Here is a 21,803-nt window from a genome sequence, read left to right as displayed (position 1 = left end):
CAAAAGCGAAATCAGTAGATGTGCCAGTAGATGAAATTTTAAGGAAGGCTGGATGGACAAATGCTACAACATTTTCCAGATTTTACGAAAAAGACATCATAGTTGAAAATGAAAGTTTTGCATCAGGTGTACTTTCAAAGAACAATTAGAGTGGGAGACTTCTCAGTAAGTAAAATAGTATTATGATCAAGTAATTTTTCTTGTATTTTGAAACATTTGATCATAATGGGCTTTGAAGTCTCACATAATTCCGGAAGTAATTATGACGAAATAGAATTTAAAAATTTGACGAGACTTACCTTGGTTAAGTCGAAGTCAGATTGTAATTCTATGAGTCATTATAATTACTGTAGGGATTATGTGCCTCCCACCACTCCCTGCAGAATTATTCAGATATTCATAGATATCCAACCAATAATGTATAAAGTAATATAAGTAAAGTAATTATATTCTATATGATTACATTATGACCAAATGTTTTAATTTGAAAACTGAGGTTGTACATGCGTACTACTATCTTACATAATCTCTACAGTAATTATAATGACTCATAGAATTTACAATCTGACTTCGACTTAACCAAGGTAAGTCTCGTCAAATTTTGAAATTTTGACGGATATCTTAGAAAAACATTGGATTAAAATTCTAGTTTGAAATTCATTTTCAATCTACCCAAGATATTTTCATATGCAAAGTTTTAATGTATATATATTTTTTTTAATCAGTTCCTGTAGTTAGAAAACTCAGTGTATAAAAGAAATGTATTTGTCTTTTGAATTATACAGTTAACACTTAGCTATAAAAATAATCAACTTCAAACTAAAATTTCAATACAATGTTTTCTAAGACATCCTAGCCATGTTGTACCCATTTCATTGTGTGTCATGAAATATTTTGACTGCAATAGATGTAAGTGATACCCAGTATAAGCTGTATATTTTCAATTTTGCATGAAAAAGTTTCAGTCTTGAGCTTTGGTCAGCCTAGTTTAAGTCAGAGTTTGAGCCTTTGTCGCCTTGACTGATGTTGGAAGCAGTTAAATCATTGGTTAGCTTGACAGAGTCTTGAGAAGCTTGACTTTGGTTGCTGTACTGAGGTTATGAGTAGTTTGGACCTTGGTCAGCTTTGCTGAGGCGAAAACCAGTTGAGCCTAAGTCAGCTTTGCTGAGGTCAGAAAAAGTTTAGCCTTGGTCAGCTTGACTGATGTTAGGATCAGTTGAGCTTTGGTCAGCTTGGCTGAGGTTAGGGGCTGTTGAGTCTTGTTCAGCTTGGCTGAGGGGAAGGGCTGTTCAGCTTTGGTCAGCTTGCCTGAGGTTAGGAGCTGTTGAGCCTTGTTCAGCTTGCCTGAGGTTAGGAGCTGTTGAGCCTTGGTCAGCTTGGCTGAGGTTAGGAGCTGTTGTGCCTTGTTCAGCTGGGTTGAGGTTAGGAGCTGTTGAGTCTTGTTCAGCTGGGTTGAGGAAAGGTGTTTAGTCTTGTTCAGCTGGGTTGAGGTTAGGAGCTGTTGAGCCTTGTTCGGTTTGGTTGAGGTTAGGAGCTGTTGAGCCTTGTTCAGCTGGGTTGAGGTTAGGAGCTGTTGAGCCTTGTTCAGCTGGGTTGAGGTTAGGAGCTGTTGAGCCTTGTTCAGCTGGGTTGAGGTTAGAAGCTGTTGAGCCTTGTTCAGCTGGGTTGAGGTTAGAAGCTGTTGAGCCTTGTTCAGCTGGGTTAAGGTTAGGAGCTGTTGAGCCTTGTTCAGCTGGGTTGAGATTAGGAGCTGTTGAGCCTTGTTCAGCTGGGTTGAGGTTAGAAGCTGTTGAGTCTTTTTTTTTTTTTTTTTTTTTTTTTTTTATTTCCACAATACAACTTTCAAATAGCTTATATTTACAAAATCATTGTGGATTTTTATTAAACATTCACTCACTGATTCTTCCACCTCACTCATCCATTTCAGTATCACCTATTTATGAATTGTACAAAAAGATAATTCAATATACATATACATATATATGCATGTTTATATATTACACTGTGTTTACTATCACTATAAGTATATTTATAAAAAAGAGAGAAAAAATACAAACAAACAAAAGTAAAAGTTACAGTGTCCTTTTATGAATATCATATAAAGCTAATCATTTATCAAATAGATTGTCTAACAATTGCCATCTCTTTTTAAACTGGGTGTCTTCCATATTTAATGCAAACAAGTATTTTTCAAAATTATAGTATTTATATATTACATTTTTAGCTCACCTCAACGAAGTTGGGGGGAGCTTATGTGATACCCTCGGCGTCGGCGTCCCAGGTTAAGGTTAAGTTTTTTGGAGCAGTTTTCTTTTAAATTACTTCTGTGTCCTATACTGATTAGACATGCATGGAAGATGGTTTTAGTGTGTTTTATTGTACCAGACAAAGTTTCAGATGCTGCAATTTCAGCAAAGGAATTACCAGGTTAATGTTTTTGGAGCAGGTTAACATTTTTGGTGCAGTTTTTGGTGTGGGTTTCATTTCCAAGTAACTACATGTAATTAAGCCCTATGTTGACCAAACTTGCATGGATGATACATCTAAGGATGCATACTACCGTGCTTGCTTCGGATGCTGAATCTGACCTACATTTTCCGGTTGAGTGAACAGGTTAAAGTTTTTGGTGTAGGTTTCATTTCCAAGTAACTATAAGCCCTATGTTGACCAAACTTGCATGGATGATACATCTAAAGATGCATACTACCGGGCTTGCTTCGGATGCTGAATCTGACCTACATTTTCCGGTTGAGTGAACAGGTTAAAATTTTGGTGCAGGTTTCATTTCCAAGTAACTATAAGCCCTATGTTGACCAAACTTGCATGGATGATACATCTAAGGATGCATACTACCGGGCTTGCTTCGGATGCTGAATCTGACCTACATTTTCCAGTTGAGTGAACAGGTTAAAGTTTTTGGTGTAGGTTTCATTTCAAAGTAACTATAAGCCCTATGTTGACCAAACTTGCATGGATGATACATCTAAGGATGCATACTACCGGGCTTGCTTCGGATGCTGAATCTGACCTACATTTTCCAGTTGAGCGAACAGGTTAATGTTGTTGGTGCAGGTTTCATTTGCAAGTAACTTTAAGCCCTATGTTGACCAAACTTGCATGGATGATACATCTAAGGATGCACACTACCAGGCTTCCTTCGGATGCTGAATCTGACCTACATTTTCCGGTTGAGTGATTAGTTAAAAGTTTTTGGTGCAGGTTTCATTTCCAAGGAACTATGAGTTCTTTAATGACCAATCTTGCATAGATGATACATCTAAGGATGCATACTTCCAGGCTTGCTTCGGATGCTGAATCTGACCTACTTTTTGTGGATGAGTGAAAATGTTAGTTTTGATGCATGTTTCATTTCCAATAAACTATGAGCCCTATAATGAGCAAACTTGCATGGATGATACATCTTAGGATGCACACTAATGGACTTGCTTCGGATGCTGAATTGGACATACATTTTTCAGATAATAGACAAGGTAAAAGTTATGGTTGCAGGTCTATTACCAAAAACTATAAGGCTTATATAACATTGTATAAACCAAACTTGCACAAATGCTGCATCAAGAGATGAAAACTCTCAAATTTGCTTCAGATGCTGGATTTTCATTACATTTTCATGAAGAAGAAGTAGTTTAAATTTTTTATGTAGGTCTATTTCAAAGTATCAGATCTAAATTGCTTTTAAAAATATTTTCATTTTTGGAATATATACTTTTTGTTGGTTAATTGTGTGACTTTGCCTTACTTAAAGACAACATTCGTTGAGGTGAGCTCTGTAATCTCTGATTACCTATGTTTTACTTCGTTAAATATCAAAGGTTTACAGTTTCTAGATTTTTGGTATATATACTGTTTTACAAGCAATATAATGACATTTAAAGATGTGTTTTCTTTGCCAGAAATACCTAATATAACAGAAATTGGGTCTAAGTTAATATTTTTTCCAGTTTTCTGTAAAACTGTTGAGTCTTGGTCAGCTGGGTTGAGGTGAGGAGCTGTTGAGTCTTAGTCAGCTTGACTGAGTTGAGAAGCAGGTAAGCCTTAGAAAGCTTTACTGAGGTCATAGAAAGTTAAGCCTTGGTCAGAGTGAATGATTTGAGGATCATGATTAGCTTAAATGAGGTGGAAGGTAGTTAAGTCATGGTATTATTGACTGAGGTGAGGAGCATTGAGTCTAGTCAGCTTTGCTGAGGTTAGGAACAGATGAGCTTTGGCCACCTTGACTGAAATGAAAAGCATATGAGCCTTGGTCAGCTTGACTGAGGTGATGGATTGATGAGCATGGTCAGCTTGACTGAGGGAAAAGCATTATTCTTGGTCAGCTTGACTGAGGTGTAGTGCTTTTGAGCCTCAATCAGCTATAAATTGAGAGCTCTGGTCAGCTTGACTGGGGTGCATGAGGAGCAGTTTAGTCTTGCTCAGCTTGACTGAAGTGAAAAGAAGCTGAGCCTTTTTCAGCTTGGTCATGGTTACGAGTAGTTAATCCGTTACATATATTGGGGAATGCAAATGTACGAACATGTATATGATCTAATGTTAAATAATTTGCTATGCCCTAAATTAATAAATTTGAAATAAGGTTCGTTCGCCAGTTAGCTGAGGCCTGGAATCTAGTAAATATTAAAGGGGTTTTGAGTGTCTTAATCTATTTCATGTACTATATTACACAAACTGAAATATTTATCGCATATAACCATACATTCTTCCGCGGTGAACCACGATTTACGCCTCTATAATCAAATATGTGCTTGAATTCATCTTTTGTCTTTTGAAAGTTCAAATGTCTGATAAACAAATGATACGCTGTTAGGTGGTAATTTGAGAACAATGGCACTGTAGAAATTGAAGATCTGCAAGTCTAGGTAAAATATGTTCACGAGACAGTGAAATTATTACCAGGTGTTGAGGAAAAAATGACGCTTTCCAAAAATATTATCAATGATTCTTATGATTTGGATATTTCGCTGGTGTCTAAAGTTAACAAAATGGCCGATACTCGGCTACAGAGGTATCTGAACGGGCTGCAGGAAAAATACGATGCCATTCTTTACAAAATGACAAAGCAAATCATCGAAACCAGACGAGAACTGGACCTTATGCAAACGGAAAAGGATAAAATTGCAATGAGAATGATGAAAAAATACGCGTACGCAAATAGAAAAACTGTTCAAAGTGAAAATGTTCCGGGTCTGAACAGAAATCTTGCCACTTCAACCACAACTTTGACTTCTGTTCCAACAGCCAGTGCTTCAAATTACGAAAGTGCAAGCGAATCACTGCCATTTTCGAACGCGTCGGCTTCAAACTTCGAAACAACACTGGGTCCGGTGTTTGAGAATGCTCCGTATGGTACCATTGTAAGACCCCATACTTTGGGGAACCCTTTCAAGTTTTCCTCCCAGAGCCGATCAAAGAAAGGGAGAGGCCGCAAGAAACAAGACAGACTCTTCCCCCAACTGAATGAAAGGAATTTAAGCCGAATGGACGAAAGTCTTGCCGTGAATCACAACTTCGGAAGTGAATTCTATGGTGAAAGCAGCTCAAAACCAGACCTGACCCTCGTTTCCAAGATATGGGAGAAGAACCGCTGTCTTACACGAGGACATTTCCCAAAAAGCGAACTGCGCGTCGAGAGCGTGTACAAGACGGGCGAATTGGATCGAGGTTTGATACCCAAAAGAAAGCAAATTGTGGGATACGAGATATTAACCACAAGCCGACCAGTTAGACTTCAACCACTCTCCCCAAAGCAGAGACTGAAATCGGGATCCCATTTATCAGTTATGACTGTTTGCTAGACAGGAAGTTTCGGCGAGTTCCCTCATTGTTTAGTGAAATTTTTCTCACAATACACAAAAACATTTCAGCGTAATTAAAAATGATTTATCTATTAAATTGTTTAACGGGAACATAAATATTATTTTAAAATTTTCATTAAAAAGACAGATATGTTTCCATATGAACTGCATTACTATGAATCTATAAAAAGTTATATTAATTGGAGTATTTGACACTGGAATTCAGCTGAAGAATGTTCTTTTTATTTATAAAACGACTACGAAAGTTATTTGGGTTTTGGATTATTTGGATATTTTAATAAAATGGTTATTTCATTCGTTTGTAAAATCGCGGGCACTTGACGCATGGGTGGTGTAACACCCCCCCCCCCAAAAAAAACCAATTCGCTGATAATTAGTACTTTTGAATTGTTCAGTCAATCAAGTATGGGGGTATATTGATTGGTGGAGGGACAATCTTAAAACCGTAACATAATTGGGAAATGATATTAGAATATATATGCATCAAATGCTAGAAAATATTCGATCAGGTTTTGTGTTTTTATCAAATTCTCACGTGTGTGGAAGGGATGGGGTGGGGATAAACCACCCTTACAGTCAAGTGCTTGTAGTCAAATCCCATCTTATTAACAGTTAACGTCACACCCAATTAACTCTCTTATTGGTTATGATATTTTAATATTTATTTAAAATCCATACTAGACGAAAATCCCAGCGTTCAATGATTCACTGCTGGCTAAATATAGATGTGATAGAACAGCTCAATACTTCCAGCGTGTTTTAGTCTTCTTGTATGTACATAGTATATAAACAAACCGTCGTGTGGCATTTAACAACATAAACTTTAAAACCGCCGAAATGGACAGGTGGGTTGTCATTTATATGACTGTTCTACTCAAATAATTAAGACAAATGATTAAGAAAAAAATTTAATCTCTGGTCAGACTGGAAATTAATGCTGAATGATTTTTTTTTCAGTGATTATGTTTTCAAAATCTTGCTTATTGGGGATTCCGGTGTTGGGAAGTCTAGTTTAATGCTGAAATTCACGGTAAGTTGGTTGAAATGCAGTAAATGTAAAAATGTTTGGACTCGGTTTCATGCATTTACCTATTTTAATTTTTTTTTAAGTTGAGTCTAAATTACAATTATAAAGAAAAAAAATTATATATCATTTCTAGTTAAAGTTTGTAAAAGTTTTTCCCCCATTTATAGGTATACATGTACTAGTAATATCTACATTTTTTTCTTTCAGGATGAATCGTTTACAGAGACTTATATCAGCACAATCGGTGTAGACTTTGTAAGTATACATACAAACACTGTATACTTAATTACTTATATTACCTTCCTAGTTCATCAGTTTTAATAAATACACGAACCTTTAAAAATACAGTTCAAATTCTCAATACAATAAAACTATTGTAGAAAATCCGGACACTTGAAATTGACGGGAAAACAGTGCGTTTACAGATAGTAAGTACAATATTTAGATTATATCCAGATAAATACTAGTACTCATTATATTTGTTGTAGTCATCAAATGTTTGTACGTAAACGGAAAAATTGTCTCAAATGGTGACATTATTTTCCCTGCATGAATAATTCCCAAAGAAATCGTGAATGTTTAATAATTATAGAAATTATATACTCTAGTAGTAAATAATTTTGTGAATGACTTATAGTTTGACAAATTACGCATGTAATTTTTTTTGTGTATATATTGTGGATCTTGAAAATCTTAAACATAATATGACGAAAATTGACATCATCACTTTAAATTTTCGTTACAATAATAATGCTTTCTAATTCACCCCCCCCTCCCCTAGCTGTGTATTGAGCCAACAATTTCGATACGACACGATATACGATATAGTGGATTCTAAAACAAGTCCATCAGAAAAGGCTTCTAAATCATTTTAATGCATAAATTTCATAACAATTAAGTGTTTTATTACCCATTTTATAGTTCTTGTCTCATTGTCTTTATAAATAGTACTTCAAATTAAAACTTTTGATGACAGTAAAATCAACATGTTGAAATAAATTTCTCTTTATATTTTGTAATAATTTATATAAAAAAAAATGTTATTTCCTTACAAATTATATAATTATTGAACAGTTTTAATTCCAAAAAAGTGAAATATAATCTTTGGTGATTGAAATTCTTTTCTTATAAACAGAATTAAAAGAAAAAATGTTTGTCTGAAACGTATTGGAAGTTATTTTTCGATACGATATTATTCTTGAATATCGATACGTATCGATATATTGATACAGCCCTACCCCCCTCCCCCCGCTAACTTTCAGAAAAATAGAGAACTCTTTGCCTAAAGAGTTTAAGTTTATAAGTAGAAGTGGACATCATTTCGTTTTATTAGACAGTATCTATCACTTTATTATTTCAGTGGGATACAGCGGGACAGGAACGTTTTAAGACCATCACCACAGCTTACTACAGGAACGCCGACGGAATATTAGTGGTTTATGACATCACGGACAAGGTAGTATTTCCAAATGGAATGACATTCTTTAACATTATTCCTTTTTAATATTCAACTTTAAGCTTAACTTTGGGAAAACACACTCTTTCAATGTAAATTTTTAAATAAAAAATTTAAAACTTCCTGGTCTGTTGTATTCAAACATAATCTTGATCCTCAATTAGCAGACAATATACCCGGTAGTTGAAATATGTACCCGTATTTCCATTTTGTTCTGTTTAAGGAATCTTTTCAAAATGTGTCTAAATGGCTGGAAGATGTAGAGAATTATTCCAACAAGAGAGTTAACAAGGTGCTGGTAGGGAATAAGGCCGACTTACAGCCCAAAAGAGTGGTCAATTATACAGAGGCAAAGGTATTACTTAATGTTTGCTTTACCAAGTTATTTAGTGGTACTCAGGAAATACCAATCCTTTGGAAAATTTCCATTCATTGCTTTACTCATTTATTCAGTGGTACTCAAAAAATATCCACTCTAGGGAAAAATTTCAAGCATTCATATTTAAGCACCCAAACAATTTAAAATTAGTTATATTTCATTCTTTCAGAACTTTGCAGACCAGCATAATATTCCTGTGATAGAAACAAGTGCCAAAACATCCAACAATGTAGAACAACTGTTTGAATCCATGGCATCTCACCTCAAAGATCTGAGTGACAATGGAAGAACTCCTATACGAGACGATACACCAACTATTAACATCAACATTAACAGGAAGTCAGTCAAAAAAGAAAACTGTTTCTGTAGCTAAATTTACACTGAATCTGTAATTGATTTACAAATGGAATCAGTCAGACCAAGCACTTCTTCAAGAGATGTTGGCAGAGTTGTCTCCCTTTTGGGGAAAAATCACTCAGACTGATAATTTTCCTCTGCAAGTCTCCTACTTGGAAAGAAAACAACAAAAACAACGCCATGTTGACTGGAAGTGTGTTTATAGCTATACTGTGATAATGTACATAGACATTTGTTTGTTGACATTTGTTTGCTGACATTTGTTATGTTATTAACTGTGCAATACTACATGCAAAACATTCACATTTTCTTATTACCAACCAAATGTTTCATAGACTTCTTCATATATACATTTATAAAATCTTAGGCAGCATCAGTAAAGAAATGAAGAAAGTATACATTTTGTATAACTACCAGGGTTTACATTCATGTATATTATGACATTATTGTCTTTTAAAACAATTTTTGATGCCTAAGTACTGTTACAAAGGAATGGACAATCCAACTGTGACAAAGCATGATGTTCAAATTTACTTAGCCTAGATAAAATAAGAAAAATTTTTCCTTGGATAAAATGCACATGTAAATTCTTCATATTATGTACTGTGGAAATGAAATCATGATGAAATCAGCTTTACATTTTCTTGTGTGTAAATGGGAGATGGAAGAATGGGCTACTGCTGCTATAATGCAATAATGAATAACATAAAGTGGGAAAACTTATCTGATGAAAGTAAGATAAAGAAAAATAAATTTTTAAACATAAAAAAAATACTGACCAGAGTAGCCTAATAATGCAGCATTAGAGGCATCTCGAACAAGCAATAACAATTCTACAGACAAGTCATGCTTCTAATGTAACTAATTATCTGTATAACTTTACACACTTTATACTATACTTCATTTGAGTACAAAAAGACAGATTTTATACAAAACAAAATAATATCAGCAACTCTAATATACCACTACATATTTACATATATGTACATTTAAAAATCTTACAGTAAATAATTTCTTTTTCATTGTAATGCACTAGTTTCTTTAAAATACTGGTAAAAAAGAGAAAACAATGTTAAAACAAAACCAGTAAATAACAGACTTTTCAACATGGGACCTATGGGTAACACAAGCAGTAGCTTGACTATCCCCCTACTGTAGCTGTACCAGAAGCCGGCTCTGAAGGGAGGGTTCCTCGGGAGGAATCACTACACTGTCATTAAACAAGACGCCATTGGGCAGAGTCATTTTGTGGTTCTCGAACATTTCCGTTGATTTCTTCAGTCTGTCTGTTTTGATGAGGGCATCAGGAATAGTCTGAAATATTAGAAGAAATAAATATGAATAAGGATGCCATATAGGTAGGAAACTATTCCTCATGAGTGATCAATGCATGTGCAAGCTGCTTGTATAACAAAAAGGACAAGGCTTTTATCTAGTAAAAAATTCTGTTAACATTGACCTCATCTGATGCAATGCCCAATGCATTGCATGATAGTTCCAACTGATAGATTATATATATTAAAAAAAAACTTTTTTTACAATCTGTTTATAACATTTATATACAAAAGTTCATTTAAAATTTGCAGTCGGAGAAACAAATTATTTTCTCCTACATATCATTTTTAACCAGTTATCAAAATATTTACTTTATATAAAATAATAATTCCAACTAGAAAACTGACCAGTCAGCAAGGGCCCCGCCATTGGGTAGAATTATAAGGGTGCAGTTTATAAAATTATTCAAAAATATATGAAGAATAAGAAACATCAACTGTATTCTTAAAATTTCAAGATAATTCCTGAATATGCAAAAACCTGTAAATAATATTCTTGTATTTACATATGGCAGTAAAGAACAACTCAGCATTGAATGTATATTTAAACAATAATGAAGCTTGTGTTATATAAAATATGCCAGCCTTCTATGAATGCAAATACATATCATGAAGGCTTGACCTTAACTTCAAAACAAACAGCAGTTGCAGACAAAGGTTTTCATTAATCTTAAAGTGACAGATAAAGATAAGCCTTATAAATTTTCTGCAGCAGGTTAGATAATTAATCCCAAGGGATTATTATTCTCTCTCAACATTTTCTTCTAAATTTACAATAAGAACTTTTTCAGTAATGATAGAATGAGGTTTTTATCCTACTACTTTGAAAATTAATAATATTCTTGAATTAACATAAAAAAATAAATAAATAAAAAATAAAAAAAATATATCTACTTTAATCTATTTCTTGTTTTTATAATTCAATGAAATCAGAACTCATTATGTAGGGTATTTCAACAAATATAAAGTATAAACATGTATACTTAAATCCAAATTTCAGAGTGTTCATAGCATTCAAAATTGACTAACTTCAAAACAAACTTCATCTGCAGACAGAGGTGGTAATTAATCTCAATGTGACAGATAAAGATAATGCTTTGGATTTCCTTCAGGAGGAGAGCTAATTAATCCCAAGGGACTCATTCATTGCAGTATTCAGTTTACAATGGGAACATTTTCAGAAGTTATCTTTCTTTGCCAATTCATTCTTATATATTCTTATATAAAGTTAAGGAATCTACCCCACCAACCCAGCTCCAACCAGAGGACACAGAAAAACAAACTTGGCATCAAAATATGTCTTTCTGCCTACTGAACTACCATACCAAATTTGAAATTAATTGGGCTACTATAAAAAAAGTTATTAGGAAAAAACAGAAAATTTGTGGACAGAAGAATGACAGACGGACAGAGTGATTACTATAGGGCACACGCAAATCCTTGCGGGGCCCTAATTAAGAAATTTAATTAATATACACAGTCAATCAATCTATAAATTTCTTTTTCATAAAACATTATATTTATTGGACAAAGCAATACCTTAATTTGTGTTGCCAAATCTTTGCAGGATTCTGCTATATTCTCCATTCTTAAAGGGTCGACTACCTTCTCTGCTACTGTATGGTTGCATACTTTCATAGTAGGAAGCTGAAACTTTCTTTTGACCTTTAAATGAAAAGAGGAATAAATTATATCTTGCATTCACAATATCTATAAAATAAATTATATCCTATATTCAAAACTTATAATTTCTGAATGAGATTTCACAGCATAAAAATTCCTATTATTATGACACGAGGTTCTGCTGTATTTTTGCTAGTTTAACTAGAAGATATACAATGTAAATTAAATCTGATAAATTCGTAAGGTTGTGTCGATTTTTGTAAAAATGAACAGAATAAGCTGAATAGTTTTATTATGCATGTAACATTCAAGTGGATAAGGCTTACTGGAGAAATGATAGTATTTGCAGTTTTAAAGTCTCACTCCCTTATTTTGAAGGACTTCTTAATTTTACAGACTTTATTCTAATGAAACAGATTTTTTGTGTACATATCTTTTTTTTAATTTGAATTATTGACCCCTTATTTTTGGCCCCAAATAGAGAAAGAATGTGACTCTTCACGTAAAGAATCTTTGGTTTAAATTCAAGAGCTCAAAATATTTATGCGTGCATTTATTATAGTTAGAGAATGTGAATTTACTAATAAGTTTTACTCACACACTGAACTGTTTGAGCTTCCAACATCTTCCGGCAGTTTATGGTAAGCTTTGACGGATACTTCTTTCGTCGACTGCTTACTCTGACAGTTGAATCATCCACCAACTCCACCAGTGTGGTGTCAACGTATTTCTTTTTCTCCATATCAATGGGTTTGAATTCTGAAAAGTAATCAATTCATTTTATTCATGATTTTCAGTAAATTAGAAACTCCATGATAAGTAGATTGTAAAATATTATATTTCAAATTTCCTTGCTATCACAAGATATTGATATAAGCATCTTTTTCTTTATAATTTGATATGTTTAGCTACAAATGCTCCATAAGTTTTTACCTGCTGTTTCATCACAATTTGTTTCTTCCCATCCTACTCCATCAATAACAATGTTACTCTTGAGACTGCCAAAGTATATCTAGAAAAAAAAAAGATGAAAAGTAAGTCAATAAAAAAAGTAATGTAGAAAAATGTCCATAGAACACACCTTCGGGAGAAAAGCTCCCCACTGTGCAGAAAAGCTGCATGGGGTTTTAGTTGGATTAAAGCTATTTATGTTGGATTGGAACATTTTAGCCTGGATAAGTATTAATTTGTGCTATAGATAGTTTTCGATTGACCAAGAGTTACTTCCCGTTGGCCGCCATACTGGAGGTCCAAATGCTCATATTCCTTCATTGTTCAACCAATTTAAAATTTTTATATTTGCTATTTTGAATTAGAAATCATTATTTTTCTGAAGTATATAAATTTTTGGAAGCCTCCTATATTTAAAAAAAATTATTTGATAAAGATTTTCCACCAAATATTTCTGCTATATTTTCTTAAACTTGGTAAGACAAAGAGGGAAAATCACTGATTGACCTCCAATATGGCGGCCAATTTTTTGAGGTATTTCGCTTTTCAAGGCCTATCGAAAACTATCTATTGCATTTAAGGGTTTGTGTAACTTTTCTCAAGAGTCAAGTAGTTGTTTTTTTTTTTTATCTTTGTTTAAAAATTCTGTGCTACTTTCGATTTTTCCCGTGTGTATTTTTATATGGGGACTTGAGAACAGAGCAAATGCCCCTTTGATTAATGTCAAGTGAAACTATGATTTAAAAACATATATACAACTGTAATTTTTATAACATTTTCAATACAAATCTATGGCTAATATTTGATTTCAGTTTTCAGTTCTCACATGCAGAATTGATTGTCTGAAATTATTGTTGTCAATTTTTTGTAGGATATTCACTTTTCAATGCCAACACATTTTAAATTCTTGTATACTAATATTATATAGTTCCAGATTTATGATAAATTTGTTATCAATCAACAAAAAACATGTTTAATAAAACGTTTATTCTTCCACTGAAGAGGGATAATCGCATTCTAGCAAGTTGATTTCACTGTAGGGGAATAGTTTCCAACCTACACCTGTATTATGTATAAAAACAAACTTTCCATAACAATAACAAAAAGAAAATCGTTAAATACCTCTTTAAAACGCTCAAAAACTCTTTGTTTTTCGTTAATGTCAATGTCTTCACAGTCTTGGAATGATTTTGACACACTTTCTTCTATCATAACAAACAGATTTTCGGTTGATCGACGACTTCGGCACCGAATACGCTCGGCCATTTTTTAAAATTTCGCACTTTTCCAGTACGCATGCGCATGATACATTTTTTTTAATGGTGTAGGGTGGTTTCGCGCCGATTACGTGTTCGCGCCGAGTGGTATCGCGCCGAGTGGTTTCGCCCCGTTTATCTACAGGTAAGATATGGATGGTATACAGAATGGCTTCCCTTCCCCCCGATTACCTGTAATTACTTGTAATTAATTAATTAACCCCAAGCGTTAATGTCGTGTTATGTTGGATAATTATCCAATTAGTGTTAATACTTTTAGTGAGGCCATTTGTAGCCAAATTATGACTATTTGAACAGATTTGAACGTCTAATTTGGAATAGTTTAGGACTGGATATTAAAATATATATATTTATTTCACAAATCGCGTTGATTTTTCAATGAAGGCTGTCATTGTTTTTCAGTTGATTTACAATATTAAATTATGTAGAAGAAGGAAACTTCAAAGGCAATCAATCTTTGCATGCAGACACATAAGTAATTAGAAAATAGAATAATATTCTTCATTTTAAGCACTCATACAGATAGAAATTCTTGAAAACTTCAAAGCTAATATATATAATATACATAAGGGGCGAATCCACTCGGCGCGAACAAGTGATCGGTGCGAAACCACTCGGCGCGAACACGTAATCGGAGCGAAACCACCCGCATTCTTTTTAATTAGATAAGTCTTACGCTTATTGTTTCGTCTTAATGCAAATGAGACGTCAATGGCATAGGCAGTTAAATAGACAAAAGATAACATTCTCTATCCAGAGTTTCTTCCGCTACGCTCACAACATGTATGTGGGAGCGAAGCGAGAATGACAACTCTGGATAGAGAATGAAAAAATAATAGAAGTGTCTACAGGACAATTTATAGGAGGGGTAAGGACCATGCATATACTTACTAGTAATGAGTTATGGTATAAAATTTCATTGCAAAAGCTTGGAGTAGCGCGGAAACAAAAGTATTAGATCTAAAACAGACGGAAGTTATGAATTTATGACCTTCAACTTTGACCTTTTAACATCAAAATCATTAGGCACCTTCCTTAGATCACAATGAGATGTTTAATTAATATGTAAAATTTCATAGCAAAAGCTAGGTTTCTCGAGATATTGCGAGGTTCCAAACGAAAGTTTGACAGACGGACAGATAGATAGACTCGTCATCATGGTCACGGGCGGACAGACAGATCGAAATTAATACCCCCATTACTTATAGTGAAAAAATCATGCAACCCAATTTCTTTCCTTTCGGAAATAAGACCTCCAATATTCAAGATAACAAAATTTTACATGCACATAAATGGTTATTTAATGAGCATATACATCTAGACATTGTCAGATTAAGATATTTGTATCTTTGTTCACTACATGTAAAGTTCTGGAGAATTGTAGCACTAGCTATGTGATTTGCAAAAAATGCTGACAAAAACGAAGCATACTCGTTGGTATCTGTCTGTCCGAGTAAGCTGTTCTGTGGTTATGGCTATGGCAAGTCTGCAAGTTTGGTGCGTTTCACTATATACAGGGTAAAATACTCTGGAATGTTAAGTATGTTTAATCTTACAACCTAGCTGTAATATCACTGCAGGGTTAAAAAAAAAATGTTGTCTAAAATGCAGTCTTTCCACAGAATCTTAATAATCAACATGAGGCTGTTGTAAACCTTGTTTCCCGAGTTTGCTTAGTTATTCGGTTATAGATTGCCCAGAAACAGAGAAAAGCTTACAATGTTATATAACGTCTTTATAAGCCAATAAGAAGACAGATCTCTATATCCAAACACATAGAAATATTTGAAAGGGCTAGATTTATTTGTCCAAATGCGCAATAAATTTTATAGACGAAACAGTGCCAAATTATGCCCCCCCCCCCCCAAAAAAAGAAAATAATAATGGGTCCAGGGAAAAGATACCGTATTGATCACTTCAACCATAGACTTCCTTTGGGCTCTTTTTGAGGATATAATTTATAATACCAGTTGGAGATAAACTATACTAGATATAACTAACAAGTGGTTGACTATATCTTGAAATTGTGTTTAATTCTAGAAGCAATGGCACTTCTCAAAGGTCATGGTCAACGAGATAGTTTTGCCGATAGACAATGGAATAATGAAATCGGTTCCAGGCTAAACACATTCACAACTTGGACTTTTGCTAATTTGATGATGCATTCAGTGATCATTATACAAATCTCGTCAATTCAGTAATTAAATAAACTATCAAGCAGTATCTTATTTGGAATTAAACGTTGCAAATGAATATCAATATATTTCAACATGAAGTATCCTATCATTTTTGAAGAGGATTTTATTCGAAAGACTGAAAAACCTGTATAGTTTCCACTACACATTTACTGGAAAAGTTTATTTTCATTAACCTTTAATATAAATAAAGAATAGGGCAACATACAATCTATATATGGCTTTCTTAGGTCAAGAATTTTCCAAAGATCTCTATAATCTGATAAGAAAAACCTATGGCAAAGCGTAGATGAAATGATTTTCAATAAAACTGTACACATAAATTTTTGATGGTACATGCTTTTAGGCCTGAAATTTGAATTTGAATTTATGACAATAACTAACCATTGATTCTTAGATCGAGTGAAATTTATGGAGATAACGAACAGCATTCATATTCTAAAGTTCATTTAAATAATACAAACCAAGAGCAGAGCAAATATTGACCTCTGAAACATCGGAAGTTGGATCAGATGTCATGAAGGAGTAAGCATCCCCTGCCGAGCGCCAAAATCACCGTGTAGTCCTTGTCCTTAACGGGGTATGATGGAGGTAGTATAAACAAATTTAAGTCCATGTCTATTATGATCTTGCCTTTGGCGAACACCAAATGTTTTGACACATGTTTTATATACATACACATAATGTTTTATATATACACCCATCTGCATTTTGCGCGATGCCCAACCTACTGTTGCACTGCTTAGACAGTTCTCCAGTGAACTTTTGCGAGAAGTGCTCTGGCAGCTCTGCAAAGATTGACTAGAAATTTGTCATATTTCATTTCTTCATAATGAGTATGTGTATCTTTACACATATTTGATGTTTGCTGCATCTTTGCAGAACAAGGAACACGTACAAATTTAAAATCTATGGTGTTTAAGTAAAAGTCTGAAGTAAAAATAAATCTTCCCTAAATGACAGGAGATAACAGACCTTTTGATTTGTACATAAAAACCAAACGATTTGCAACTGGCATTCACAGGAGAAGTTCCCTGGACATTGTGACTGGATTTATAGTTTGAAATGATCCCTCTTGAGCAATCTAGGGTTTTCGAACAGGGAGCTATACCAGTGAATCTTCTTGTTTAAAGATAGTAAAAACAATAAGTTGACTTACTGGACGTTTTCTTAGACAAAACAACATTCAAAAATATTTTTTCCACTGAGAAAAACAATACAGAAATAAATGTGTTTCAACTAACCAGTTTTAAAAGTTTTTGACAAGATTTTTTCTACGTCATTTACTTTGTCTTCATTCACCTTATTTTCTTGGCATCAAACCTAATTTCGGTATTATAATGCCCATTTGAAAAAAAAATCGTGTCCTCAGAGGGCCTAATTTATTCCTCCGCCAGCTCACCATAATCCCTGTCTTATAATCAGATCTGCGTTTTGTCCAAATTCACACGAAGTATAGAATCTCAGTCAGGCGTCCACCACGATGAAGGTACAGTATGACACAGGTCAAACAATAAGACACAAATGCTAATGGAATTTTCATTTTCTCCCCAATTTTACATTTTTATATTATAATAGAATACTTTAAGTTAGTTTAAGGCACATATATGCATAGTCTGAAAGAACCAAAAACTTTGCATAAAGTTATTATTTCTCCCACTTTAGGGGACTGTGTTTGAGTTTTTCTTTTGACGGAAGCATTGCATGTCGAGTCTGGAACAACCAAAGTATTATACATGTATGAAGTAAAACAATTATTTTTCCCACTCTAGGGCACTGTGTTTGTGATATGTGGTCTCCTTTTGACGGAAGCTTTTGCAGCAACTCTCCTCAATGGAACCCCAGTCAACACACACAAAACCACGTATTTCCGTAAGGTATCAATGACCCGCATCAACTCCCAGGCAACAAAAGTGGGCGTTGACCTTTGCCCTACGTGCATCAACTTCACCAGTCAAACCATAGACATTCTTCTGAACATTATTCTTCGTAAGTCTTGCTGATAGATCTTTTGATGCATGCAAATAATAAAACTTTTGACTCACTTTTCCAGATCTTAAAAAATTACATTAAATTTTACTTTTTACCGAGTATACTATTTTTTTCAATACACATGTACAAATCACAAATTCTTTCAATTCTTTAGTTTATCGTCCTTAATGTATGGGCTTTCTTGCAATGCTTGTAGAAAGCGGTGTTGTTGGCACATGCGGAGCTCTTTGCAACGCACTTGCGCAGAAAACAGGAAGTCAAGCCCTTGGTGCCGTCTGTAATATTCTATGCGATATTGTTGGAGTAGAAGAATTCGTTAAACTTGTCGAGAAGTATAAATTATTTTTTTTAATATAGGAAATTATGAATTAAAGCTTTGAAAAAAAAAAGAAACCAAACAAATATGATCTATAAGCTGAAGTAAAGCCTACACACTGTACATGTACATGTATACTGATTTTGAGCATGATTTTGATATGGATTAGGATAAAATGATTACTGGTCAAAATATAATTTTGGAGGAAAGTATGCATTTCTTAGTATGAGATAAAATGAAGATATCAAATCCTAGAGTTCATATCATATAATACCAATATGGACCCAAGTCACAAGCAGTTACAACATGTAGTACAATAGGTAGGGTTTTATCTATCGCCATGGGAATGAGACCCGACACGTTTGAAGCTTAATTGATAAACTAAGATATTCAACTCCAAGACAAACTACTAATATTATTAATTTACAAAATGAAACTGTTTTCTCTCTGCTTTTCAGAGCAGATCTTGACCCAATCTACTTCTGCGAGTTATTGAAAGCTTGTCCTATTAAGGATGATGGCGACGCTAAAATCACATCAATGACTGTATCACCAACATCAGGACCACAGGGTAAAAATAATCAAGCATTACTATTCAAACACTCCCAAATTTCCTTCTAATACTTGTATATTACAATAAAAGATAACTTTTCATTATATTAAGGTGTTTTCGAGATTGATCTTGAGTACGAGTCTAAAAATGGCACAGGGACTGGTGAAATAATCTTGGAATGCAAAACTGTTGACGGGATCCCAGTTGGTAAGCATATGCACAACATTTACGCCATTTGATGAGTCAATGTTATTTTAGGAACGAAGTTTAGTTGACAATTATGAATGAAAATATAATCCTACCAATAAAATGCTTTCAGTAATATATCACACAAAATGTCTTCCTTATTTAGAGGGAGGGTTCCTTGCACAGGAACAACCTGCAGGGCAGTACTCACAAAAGTTCAACCTAAAAGCTGAACCGGATCCGCAGTGTGACCCTACACAACAACCATGTGAACAATGGCTGCCAGGAAATTACACAGTTAAAATATGTAAGGGCCTATATGTTAAAGTTAATATGAATAGAACTAGAAACAAATGTCAACGTTTACTGTGTAGAGTCTTGTTCGATAACTTAATCTTCTTTTACAAAGTCACACCATCTGATACGTTATCACTTTCCTATTGTCCACACTTGCAGATAAGGCATGATTATGTTAGTACAAATGACACCATTGACTCGTAATTATTTGCTCTAAAAAATTTGATGCATATACTTTTATTTCAATTTGACTTACATCTTTCTATATCCTTACGATTCTCATTTTAGTTATCTGCAATGGAGAGTGCGGAAGTCAGCACCCTCACAGTCAGATTTACGACACATCTGAAGTCACATTTACCTTAACAGGATAAATCATCCACAGGCAACGTCATTTAAACAAACGTCATCATCAAACTAATCATACAAAACTTTAACATCAACTTTTTGTGAAAATTTTACCTTTTTTTCACAGAAAAAAAAAATCAATAAAAATCCGTTGTTTGTTTGCTTAGAATATACATGTATATGGGGGAAAAGTTTTCTCTATAAATGGCTGAGAAACACAATTGACTGTCAACAGTACATTGAATACATTACATTTTGTACATTCAGTTGTGCTCTTGAAGGCTAAGCTATGAATTAAGAATCTGAGACCTAAACCAAGATACTGAAATAATTCTTTCCGTGAACCTATTCGTCAGAAATCGAAATAGAGCACTGTGCTTAAACATGAGAACGACGCTTTTCAAAAACAGAACTCTGCATTTGTCCAGAATGGTGAGTTTAAAATCTCTCTCTTCATTGTCACTGTCCAAGTAAAACGCCTTGAGCGACTGGGCTGATTGTATGGGAATGTATGTAAGGAGCCTTAATCCATCAGCAAAGGTCTGGGCCATGTTCTCGGAATTTTCTGAAGATGTTGACAGTGCAGGATATACCACGTGTTCAGCGAGTTCTTTACATGTCGCTCTTGCATTTTCTAACCCATTTAGGCAAATGTTATTCTCATCACGAATTCCCAAGAAATATCCCATCCATCTCCAGAAGTAAACATAATCTTCCAGATCGGTTTTGGTATATTCAAGACCTAATTTGTCTGATAGCAAGATGGCGTAACGTATGAACGCATGCTGCACCAGGCTCATGTCGTACTGAGTGAAGCATTGGGTGTCTTCATTTTCCTCTTTCATTCGATTTCTTACATTCACATGCTGATTGTACACAATCTCAATGGATTTCCTAGCAGCAGAATTTGGGTCCCAAACATCATCATAATGCCATAATGTCACGTGACGTATGGTTGTCATATAGCGCTGTAAAATGGCTTTTGGTGAACTTGACCTCTTCGTGAACATAAGTGGTTCCAGAAGGTTTGGAATGCTAAATCCTATCACAAGAGTACACGACAACCCCAAAACGCTCATAGAAAGATTGTCACGAAAAAACTTTCGTCCATTGTTAAACCTTTTAGCATTTATATTTATGTTCTCGTGTCCCGGTGGCACAATGCTCGTATCTGGAAAAGGTAGCAGTGAATATGAACTTCCTTCACGTAAAATTTCCAAGTAACCTTTAGTCTGTATATCCATTGGCATATCGATGAATATAATCGTATGATAAATTAGCAAAAAGTCAGGACTTATATTTAGAGAAATTAAATTAGAACTTAAGTGAACTAAAGCAACGGCAAGAATGTCTTGTAGTATTCAGGATGTTTACAAACAAACAAAGCTACAGGACACCAAGATGACGGTTTATTACATAGAACTGTCAAATCCGTCATCGATTACCTGGTTCTTTTTCCGATCCAGTATCCGGTTATTTGACCTCTCTCCATTGGTGGAAAGGTTTAGAAGCTCCTAATAGGTCATAGGACCCCATCAAAAAAACAAAAAACAAAAAAAAAACACGAAAAGGGCCGCCGGGGAAGATTTAGGGTGGGGGAACAATCCCGGGCTTCCACCGAAATAAACTTTTTTCTTCAATATTGTATGAAAGAACCGACTTTGACAGTACTACTTTT

At 34.3% G+C, this 21,803-nt stretch overlaps 3 protein-coding genes across 3 annotated transcripts; 2 read left to right on the top strand and 1 right to left on the bottom strand.

The window, feature by feature from the left end:
• Positions 1-6,561: 6,561 nt before the first annotated feature.
• On the top strand, positions 6,562-9,684 carry LOC134278820 (ras-related protein Rab-1A-like). The gene is made up of 7 exons (XM_062761119.1): positions 6,562-6,679; positions 6,792-6,864; positions 7,069-7,116; positions 7,242-7,289; positions 8,222-8,317; positions 8,541-8,672; positions 8,866-9,684. Exons 1-7 carry the CDS (start codon positions 6,672-6,674, stop codon positions 9,067-9,069), a joined length of 609 nt encoding a protein of 202 aa, XP_062617103.1. The 5' UTR covers positions 6,562-6,671; the 3' UTR covers positions 9,070-9,684.
• On the bottom strand, positions 9,671-14,227 carry LOC134278819 (uncharacterized). The gene is made up of 5 exons (XM_062761118.1): positions 14,084-14,227; positions 12,944-13,022; positions 12,609-12,769; positions 11,927-12,052; positions 9,671-10,367 (listed from the first exon to the last, which is right to left on the bottom strand). Exons 1-5 carry the CDS (start codon positions 14,225-14,227, stop codon positions 10,203-10,205), a joined length of 675 nt encoding a protein of 224 aa, XP_062617102.1. The 3' UTR covers positions 9,671-10,202.
• A 3,610-nt stretch (positions 14,228-17,837) lies between these two features.
• On the top strand, positions 17,838-20,194 carry LOC134278797 (countin-1-like). Its single transcript, XM_062761079.1, has 7 exons — positions 17,838-17,922; positions 18,206-18,422; positions 18,622-18,757; positions 19,200-19,312; positions 19,406-19,501; positions 19,647-19,787; positions 20,066-20,194. The coding sequence occupies exons 1-7, from the start codon at positions 17,917-17,919 to the stop codon at positions 20,149-20,151; spliced, it is 795 nt and encodes a 264-aa protein (XP_062617063.1). The 5' UTR covers positions 17,838-17,916; the 3' UTR covers positions 20,152-20,194.
• The last annotated feature ends 1,609 nt before the right edge of the window (positions 20,195-21,803 follow it).

This window comes from Saccostrea cucullata, unplaced genomic scaffold (genome assembly GCF_032062105.1).
Source record: "Saccostrea cucullata isolate Sc308-1 unplaced genomic scaffold, CSIRO_AGI_Scuc_v1 ctg491, whole genome shotgun sequence".
Taxonomy (NCBI): Eukaryota; Metazoa; Mollusca; class Bivalvia; order Ostreida; family Ostreidae; genus Saccostrea; species Saccostrea cuccullata.
This window is presented reverse-complemented; position numbering and strand designations above follow the sequence as displayed.